Genomic DNA, 9,466 nt, shown 5'->3' on the forward strand with positions numbered 1-9,466 from the left:
TCACAGCATCATCGGAGTTTAAATGTATACTGATAGGGCTATCTTCAGTGTACCACCCCTACCTTGATTGGCTGAAACGCATTAAGGAGACATTTCACAAATTAACTTTTACCAAGGCACACCTGTTAATTGAAATGCATTACAGGTGACTCGTGAAGCTGGTTGAGAGAATGCCAAGAGTGTGCAAAGCTGTCATCAAGGCAAAGGGTGGCTACTTTGAAGAATCTCAAATGTAATATATTTTCATTTGTTTAACACTTTTTTGGTTACATACATTCCATGTGTTATTTCATTATTCTACAATGTAGAAAATAGTACAAATAAAGAAAGACCCTTGAATGAGTAGCTGTGTCCAAACTTTTGACTGGTACTGTATATAAAAAACATTTATTCTTACTCAGTGTCCATAGTCAACATACACATTTTTAAAATAGTTTTTTTGTTAACGTTTTTTTTTTTTTTTTTTTACATCACACATGCAGCATAGCCCGTTCCACAATAAGCACAGTCATGTCACCACCAGGCCAATACAGACAGAACAGAGCACAGAACATCCTGCACGTCTCACGATGATCAAACAGATGAGCCATTATAACACACCGTTGGATATCAATACAACTCCCTAGATTGACTGAGCCTCACAGATAGCTGCCCAAACCTGCCCTCAGTGTGTCCATACGTGTGGCTAGGGTATGGAACCGATTGTTATTCTGGGGAGAGGAGTGGTTGGAAACACTTGTCTTGGAACACTTGTCTACACAGCATCTTCAGTCCCCTTGATTTCGACTGACTCCCTCTTCTCTTCTTTACTTCTTTTTGTTCTCTTTGCAGGCCACCACGTATCTCTGAGCTACGTTGAGGGGCGGGGAGTAGCCGTCTGCGTACGATGTGTCCTCAAACAGCACTGAGTAGTCGTCCTGGGGCTGAGAGGGCAGAGAGAGCATGGTGGTTAGTGGAGAGAACAGGGTTCACTGATTTGGGGTCAGTTTAGCATTTTCCCCACTAATGGTTATGATTAGGATTAGGATTGATGGAGAGGAAGCTGCCAAGCGAGGGGCCAGCCTGGATGCAGGGTTTGGTGTACAGTAACATTATCTCCAACTGAACCAGCTTCGTCATCAAATAAAATGTATTCCAATGACATCAATAAGTCCCCCCCCCCCTCCCCTCCCCTCCTCTCCCTTTCCTTGTCTCACCCGGTGTGGGTGTGTGTGGATAAGGGCTCTGTAGAAGCAGGTGGTCTGGGGGTAGAGGGCCAGCACCAGCTGGTCTTTACTGAACAGGGCCTCCGGGTCCGTCTCTGGGTTGGCCTTCCACTGGGGCAGGGGGATGATACGCCGCCTGCTCAGGGTGTGTCTCCTGGAGGAGGAGGATGGGAGATTGGGGGGGGAGAAGTAGAGTAGATAATTGTCATTACATCCGAGGTAAGATTTTCAGGGCATAAAATATAATGTACAAGACAAAATAGTAGGAAGAGAAATAAAGAAAATGAAGACAATGACTTACTCTTTTCCTTCCTCATCAATGTCATCCACTTCGTACCTGAAGGACAGAGCAGAAGAATACAACTCAAAACAGTCTGTGTTGTAGCTGATTGGCTAAAAGTGTTAAAGGCTGTAGTTGATTGGTAACAGTGGGATATGGCTGTACTTGATTGGCTAACAGTGGCTGGAGCTGATTTGCTGATAGTTACTTGTTGGTGGAGTGGCTGTAGCTGACCACCTCGGCCAGGATCCACTGTTCGTCTCCGTCCACGGCCTTGACCCGCGCTGCCACCTTGTCCCCCTGCTTGGCCACGTAGTCACTGCTGGCTGGCATCGCCCCACACAGGGGAGGAGGACTGGAGAGGAAGAGGAGAGGGGGATACAGGGAAGGGTGGAGGGTTTAATATAGTAATGGAGGACAGAAAAAAGGGGCAGGTGGAAGAAAAATGGGGGAGGTACTGAACTTGAACTGTGCACAATAAGAACACAGATTTTAATTTACCGTTGTAAAACATTTTGCTATGTTGTGCAGTACTGAACAGGGCTCAAGAGAGAGACTGAATCATCAGACCCTACCTGTCTCCTGGCTTGCCGATCCACAGCGGGAGCGTCATGGCTGACTGTTGGAGCAGTGTCATCAGCACCCCCCTCCGCATGGTCTTCCTGGGGGGGTCATTGTCGCTGTTCACCCCTGCCATCTTAGCCGCTGGGGGAGAGGAGAGAGAGAGAGGGGAGATAGTGAGGCATGGGCTGCATCTCAATAGTACACAGCGGCTTCTTCTCCTCGTCTCCTCTCCTTCCTAAATAGGATGCAAGGTGTTATGAGAATTCAGTCACAGCCATACTCTCCTTACCTATTCGCCTCTCCTCCAATAAGGATTTGATCTCTGCAATTTTGTCGAGGGCATGACGAAGAATACTGTGGGAGAGAGAGTGGTGCCCGAGTTATTACTTTGGAATGGAGCTGTACTTACTTACTCCACATGGTGGCGATGATTTCTGAACGCAAGACAAAAACACATCTAATCACTGAACTACCACAGTTGCATAGGTGAAAGGAAACATTACATTAAATGGCTTACACCAAACCTATCATATCAGATCAGCAGACACTCCAAGGGGCATAGTGCAAGGGGCATAGGGATGTCAGTGTAGGCTACCCTGATGAAGACGGCTTGTCTGTCGAAACGTTGGTTATTAAATTATTGCATCTGAGCTCCTAGAGTGGGCGGCTCGCCTTTTCTTTTTCAGGTGTAGGCTACCGACCTGCACTCTGCCTCAGCGTCTGCTCTGGCTGTGGTGTAGAGTCCCCTCAGCTTAGTCCGGTAATAAGGGGAGGCTGGGGGAGATGGGGACAAGAATAACACCTTATTACACTGTGTGCGTGTGTGTGTGTGTGTGGGTTTGTCTATCCTTGTGGGGATCTAAAATCCCCAAAAGTTCCCACAAGGACAGTAAAATAAAGAACATTCTCCCTCGTGGGGACATTTCCCCACATCCCCATGAGGACAAAGGCTATTTTAATCTTCGGAGTTAGGGTTACAATTAGGGTTAGGATAAGAGGTTAGTGGTAAGGTTTAGGGTTACAAGTAAGGGTTAGGTTTAGGGGTTAGGGAAAATAGGATTTTGAATGGAAATTCATTTTAGGTCCCCACGAGGTTAGAAGAACATAACGTGTGTGTGTGTGTGGGGTAAAGAGTTAGCCAGACGACACATGAATAGAAACGGTGAGTAACTGTAACATGAAGAGTTCTAAAATAGTGTTGCAGTGTTGATGGACAAAGGGGAACGTGGGGAGGCGAGGTAGAGGCTCACTCTTGTTCTCAGTCTGCATCCTCTCATGTGTTTTCTGGATGTTGAGCAGGTTGTGTTCACTGCGCGACCGCTCCTCCTGAAAAAGAGAAGGAAAGGGATTACTATTACAAAGTGGTTGTTGCATAGGTGCAACATGACGCAGTAAATCAGCAAGAATAACATGTCATGTGCACACAAAACCTCAATGTATTAAAATGACTTATGTTTTGGCAATGAGATTTAATTTGATCTCTGCATATCATTTCTATTCTGCATTGCTAGGTATATTTTTTTATTTATTTAAATAAATAAAATATTTTAGGGTGTAGATCAGCTTTAATATTGCAGATAGATTGTAGCTTCTGTCAATTTAATTGTCTGCATCACTTCCAATTGCCCATATATTTCTTTGCAAATAAATATATATATACACACACACACAGTTCAAGTCGGAAGTTTACATACACCTTAGCCAAATACATTTAAACTCAGTTTATCACAATTCCTGACATTTAATCCTAGTAAAAATTCCCGTTTTAGGTCAGTTAGGATCACCACTTTATTTTAAGAATGTGAAATGTCAGAATAATAGTAGAGATAATGATTTATTTCAGCTTTTATTTCTTTCATCACATTCCCAGTGGGTCAGAAGTTTACATACACTCAATTAGTATTTGGTAGCATTGCCTTTAATATGTTTAACTTGGATCAAACTTTTTGGGTAGCCTTCCACAAGCTTCCCACAATACGTTGGGTGAATTTTGGCCCATTCCTCCTGACAGAGCTGGTGTAACTGAGTCAGGTTTGTAGGCCTCCTTGCTCGCACACGCCTTTTCAGTTCTGCCAACAAATTTTCTATAGGATTGAGGTCAGGGCTTTGTGATGGCCACTCCAATACCTTGACTTTGTTGTCCTTAAGCCATTTGCCACAACTTTGGAAGTATGCTTGGGGTCATTATCCATTTGGAAGAGCCATTTGCTTCCTGACTGATGTCTTGTGAAGTTTCTTCAATATATCCACATAATTGTCCTGCCTCATGATGCCATCTTTTTTGTGAAGTGCACCAGTCCCTCCTGCAGCAAAGCATCCCCACAACATGATGCTGCCACCCCCGTGCTTCACGGTTGGGATGGTTTCTTCGGCTTGCAAGCCTCCCCCTTTTTCCTCCAAACATAACGATGGTCATTATGGCCAAACAGTTATATTTTTGTTTCATCAGACCAGAGGACATTTCTCCAAAAAGTACGATCTTTGTCACCATGTGCAGTTGCAAACCGTAGTCGGGCTTTTTTATGGCGGTTTTGAAGCAGTGGCTTCTTTCTTGCTGAGCAGCCTTTCAGGTTATGTCGATATAGGACTCATTTTACTGTCGATATAGATACTTTTGTACCTGTTTCCTCCAGCATCTTCACAAGGTCCTTTGCTGTTGTTCTGGAATTGATTTGCACTTTTCGCACCAAAGTACATTCATCTCTAGGAGACAGAACGTGTCTCCTTCCTGAGCGAGCTACAGCTGCGTGGTCCCATGGTGTTTATACTTGCATACTAGTGTTTGTACAGATGAACGTGGTACCTTCAGGCGTTTGGAAATTATTTCCAAGGCTGAACCAGACTTGTGGAGGTCTTCAATTTTTTTTCTGAGGTTTTGGCTTATTTCTTTTGCTTGTCCCATAATGTCAAGCAAAGAGGCACTGAGTTTGAAGGTAGGCCTTGAAATACATCCACAGGTACACCTCCAATTGACTCAAATGATGTCAATTAGCCTATGAGAAGCTTCTAAAGCCATGACATAATTTTCTGGAATTTTCCAAGCTGTTTAAAGGCACAGTCAACTTAGTGTATGTAAACTTCTGACCCACTGGATTTGTGATACAGTGAATTAGAAGTGAAATAATCATTCTGTAAACAATTGTTGGAAAACTTACTTGTGTCATGCACAAAGTAGATGTCCTAACCGACTTGCCAAAACTATAGTTTGTTAACAAGAAATTTGTGGAGTGGTTGAAAAACGAGTTTTAATGACTCCAACCTAACTGTATGTAAACTTCCGACTTCAACTGTACACACACACACACACACACACACACACACACACACACACACACACACAATATAAGGTGGTAGGTAAATTGTTACCCAGAAGTTATTTGATATTTAGAGAAAAACGGTAGCATTGGACCATATGAGCCATAGGAGTGACATTTGAATATTACTAGCTAGGCAACTATTTATTTATCAAATAACCGTCCTCCACTGTGGTCCCTGAGTCACTGGTCAGTGCTTCTGATGACAACATCACTTGGGCGTAGCAATCAATATATATTTTTTAAAGATGTGTGTGTATACGCACATCTTTAAAAAATATATATTTCCTTTATTACCCTCCAACCCTGCCACCCCTCCCCCAATTGGAGCAAACGAGTGAACAACAACACATATGGGTGGGTTAATCCTAGATTAATTTAAACCATGTTGGTGCAATGTTGGTGCCTTAGGCCTGTCTTTCCAGCTTATACATACTGTATACATTTCATGGACACAGTCTATTTTATACATTTTATTTTGTTTTTAAATTGTCATTCCTCTACCCTCAACCTCTCCCATATATTTCTCATGTCCATCCGGTTTGATTTCTATTTGCCATATCTTTCAAACTGTGCTCTTTCAAAAAAGTTCTTAACCTATATACGTTTTACAGTATGTTTTACATTAGTTATCTTGTTGTTATTAGTCCCAAAACAAGCTACATATGGACAGTACCAAAACAAATGATCTAATGTTTCTGTCTCTTAGCAGAAGAGGTTTGAATCCGGCGTTGTTTTGCGTATCAGTTCATAAACCACGTGCCGTGGAATCGGTACATCAAAAATCTCTTTTGCAATCTATATGGCACAGCTGTACATTTTTGGTCCTTAAATGAAACTGATATAATTTTTTATTTATCACAATTTTCTTTAACCAATTATGGTCTTTAATGCAGGTCCAACAGACACATTCCTGACTTTTTCCCCCTTCCACTTTCCTCTTCCATTTTTGCTGTGTTTTAGTTAGCTGCATGTATGACATAACTCCACCAGTCGTATTTATTTTAACAACAATATTTGTAGTATTATTTGTTTTGTCTTTTCTGGTGGATTAAATTGAAATTGCAACCAACTTTCTATGGCTTGTTTTAAAAATAGCAATATTTGGGAGATGATTTCCTTTTTGAATAACAAAGTGAGAGGTTGTAATCTGAATAATGGCAAAATGGCCTTTCTTGAATATAGGGTGAGACATTCTTACTAATTTGCTAGAGAACCAGTTTGGATTTAAGTATAACTTTTGTATGACTGGAGCCTTTATTGAGAGGTCTAATACTTTAACATTTAATAATATCTGCCCCCCACATTCATATTCATTATATAAATAGGCCCGTTTAATTTTGTCTGGCTTGCCGTTCCAAATCAAATTTCATATTTTTTTCCTCATATAATTTAAAAACTGTTCGCTAGGTGTAGGCAAGACCATTAGCAAAAAGGTAAACTGGGATATGACTAAAGAGATTTCAGGGCAATTTTGCTAGGTATTACATTACTCCCAAATGTGACTTCAATCCCTATGATGGCATGATGTAAAAATATGAGCCATAGGAGTCACATTTGAATATTACTAGCTAGGTAGCTATTTATTTATCAAATAACCGTCCTCCACTGTGGTCCCTGAGTCACTGGTCAGTGCTTCTGATGACAACATCACTTGGGCATAGCAATCATTGGTTGAGACTTACCTGCGTCTGCTTGATGAGTTGATGGAGCTCTGTTAAAAGCTCTGCGATTTTGGTGTCTGCCGACATGATTTTGCCTGTGGTAACGAGATGTCCAAAATGCATTCATCAAATTAGTTTCACTTGAGTTTAAGCAGCAACATGATAGACATGCCTTGCAGACATGATAGCTAGCCAGCAGATTCCAACCCTACCGTTACGCTTGTTCACACTGAGTTGCACTTGGGTCGGGAACATCATCATGGTTAGATTAAGACTCTGGAGATGAGAAATTGTGTTGTACTCCGAATTGCCCCATTATTCCAACTGTTACACCGGGAAGATTGAATGACTGCTTTTATTTCCGGAAAGCTGCCCTTTTCGTCCTCATGCTATCCAGCAGTAGCCATTGTGGAATGACATGCGTTAGACAACAAAGGAGCTGATTGGCTGACACTGCCATTCCAAAATGGTGGCGGTGGCTACTGCTAGCTAGCATGAGAAAAAAAAGGCAGTTTTCCCGGAAAGCTAGCAGTATTTCAATCTTCTCGATGTATCAGTTTGGTCCAATGCTGCCATTTTTCTCTAAATATCAAATAACTTCTGGGTAACAATTAAGTACCTTATTGTGACTGTTTTCAATTAAAATGGTCAACAAGAAACAAAAATAGCTTCTTAGCAAATACCAATTTCTCAAGCAAGAATTGTTAGGACTGTCTGGGAGTGGTCTATGTGGGGCGGGGAAAACAGAAAACTAGCTGTTATTGGCAGAGAGGTTTGGAACTCACTCGCTTATTGAGGGGATTCGACTTATCTGGCCTGGGCGCCCAGATAGGTGTGTTATTAAACGGCTGAATGTTGATTACATTTGTTTTTGAACTGAGCTGTCTGGGCCATGTGTCCCATTCAAAGCCCACGGCGAAGTTGGGTCAAAACAAAAGTGACGTATTTTAAGCACGTGGAGTAATGAGTAGGATTCTGTGTTTTCACATTCAAAAGTGATTGCTTTTGATAAAAAACACATTATCTGCCTTTCCAATAAAAACCAGTTTGAAAATTCAAACATACATTTTATGGAAAAGAGATGTTGTATGTTACTGGATGATGTACCATGCTGCCTTGTTGACAACATGTAAAAATCTAGCAAGCTAGCTTCTATGATGACTTAAACGTGATCTTTCCTTTTTAGATCAGTACTCAATTTTAGAAGGGTGCTCCTCCCTCACCGCTTTCCCCATTCATGTCACGGGCCATAGACCCGTGCCCTGCAGCTCAGCATAATCTAATACCGCCCACTGGTCTATTAACTAATTTACCACCTGGTGATGTCACCAGGCAGGCAAAAACTCCATCCCACCAAAACAGGCTGAAATTTCAGGTATTTTGAAAGAGCTCTTACAGGCATTATCATAATTTTCCTAATATTATTCCAACTACATAGTGTGGGAATATATATATATATATATATATACAACTCAGGAAATCACGTCTTTGACTGCAATGGGCATTTAATCTAACCGTGATTGCGTTCTGACCCCAGTGCAGCTCAATGTAAACAAGCGTAACGGTAGGGTTGGAATCTTCTGGCTAACATAGCTAACAGTAAGGTTACATTACTAGGTAGTTGTATTGTTCGCAACGTACGTCATATTTACTTTGTACTGGCAAGTTGTCTGCAAAAGTTAACTAACGTGGTCAGAACAAACATATTACAGGAAGCTAGCCAGCTAAATTGTAAAAATCTAGCAAGCTAGCTTCGATGATGACTTAAACGTGATCTTTCCTTTTTATCAACCACCAAACGCAGTTTATTTTGTGGAGTAAAGTTACATTTTGGTAAATTGTTATACAACATGTTTAGAACTATACATTCCCTACCTTTACCTTTGGTAGTTAGGTAGCTTGTTAGCTTTCATTCGTTTCAAGGCCTACTACGGACTGGCAGCGAGGACAAACCGTACTACCCCAAACGTTTGTCTTACGCGTCTTTCAATATGGCATCTCGGCCATAGACGGTATACAAATAAGGCCTCTCTCTACCATATGGGTGTTCTAATGTAAAAAAAAAAGTATTTTATTTATATATATATATATATATATATATATAAAAATCACACGTAAATATATAATAACACGTAAATATAATTGTTTGAATTCGTTTAGCAACCCATGTAATTTACACTTACATTCTATCTTCCAAACATCTCTCCTCAATGTTTACATATTGAAACATACAGACAGTTCTTTTGAGGCGTTCTCTTGTAAACACATTAAATCGGACTGTAATGTTCTGTTCTTTTTCTGAAGCTTGTGTAAAATGTTCCGTCAGCAGAATTCTGCGAGGGAGTGGAGGGAGGTTTGGCATCTGGAAACAAACACCAGCTATAAACACTATGGTGAAGAAAACAGCTACATAAACAGCAAAACAATCACTAAGAACAA

At 41.2% G+C, this 9,466-nt stretch overlaps 1 protein-coding gene across 3 annotated transcripts; it reads right to left on the reverse strand.

Annotated features, from left to right (window-relative positions):
• Positions 1-358: 358 nt before the first annotated feature.
• Positions 359-9,466, reverse strand: sgf29 (SAGA complex associated factor 29). Of its 3 annotated transcripts, none has more exons than XM_029727133.1 (10): positions 9,211-9,466; positions 7,049-7,122; positions 3,300-3,375; positions 2,751-2,823; positions 2,339-2,403; positions 2,061-2,190; positions 1,694-1,840; positions 1,507-1,542; positions 1,197-1,359; positions 359-923 (listed from the first exon to the last, which is right to left on the reverse strand). In XM_029727133.1, the coding sequence occupies exons 2-10, from the start codon at positions 7,112-7,114 to the stop codon at positions 807-809; spliced, it is 873 nt and encodes a 290-aa protein (XP_029582993.1). In that variant the 5' UTR covers positions 7,115-7,122; positions 9,211-9,466; the 3' UTR covers positions 359-806. The 3 variants fall into 3 exon arrangements, with proteins under 3 accessions (XP_029582993.1, XP_029582991.1, XP_029582992.1); XM_029727131.1 differs by lacking the exon at positions 9,211-9,466 and adding an exon at positions 8,909-9,007; XM_029727132.1 differs by lacking the exon at positions 9,211-9,466 and adding an exon at positions 8,903-8,987.

The sequence above is a fragment of the Salmo trutta genome, chromosome 32 (genome assembly GCF_901001165.1).
Source record: "Salmo trutta chromosome 32, fSalTru1.1, whole genome shotgun sequence".
Lineage (NCBI taxonomy): Eukaryota > Metazoa > Chordata > Actinopteri > Salmoniformes > Salmonidae > Salmo > Salmo trutta.

Coding starts and splice junctions, on each gene's coding strand:
- sgf29 (XM_029727133.1), bottom strand. CDS start 7,114: ATGTCGGCAGACACCAAAATCGCAGAGCTTTTAACAGAGCTCCATCAA. Junction 2,824..3,299: donor GATGCAGACTGAGAACAAGA/GTGAGCCTCTAC, acceptor CATCTCCCCCAG/CCTCCCCTTATTACCGGACT. Junction 1,360..1,506: donor ATTGATGAGGAAGGAAAAGA/GTAAGTCATTGT, acceptor CTCCTCCTCCAG/GAGACACACCCTGAGCAGGC.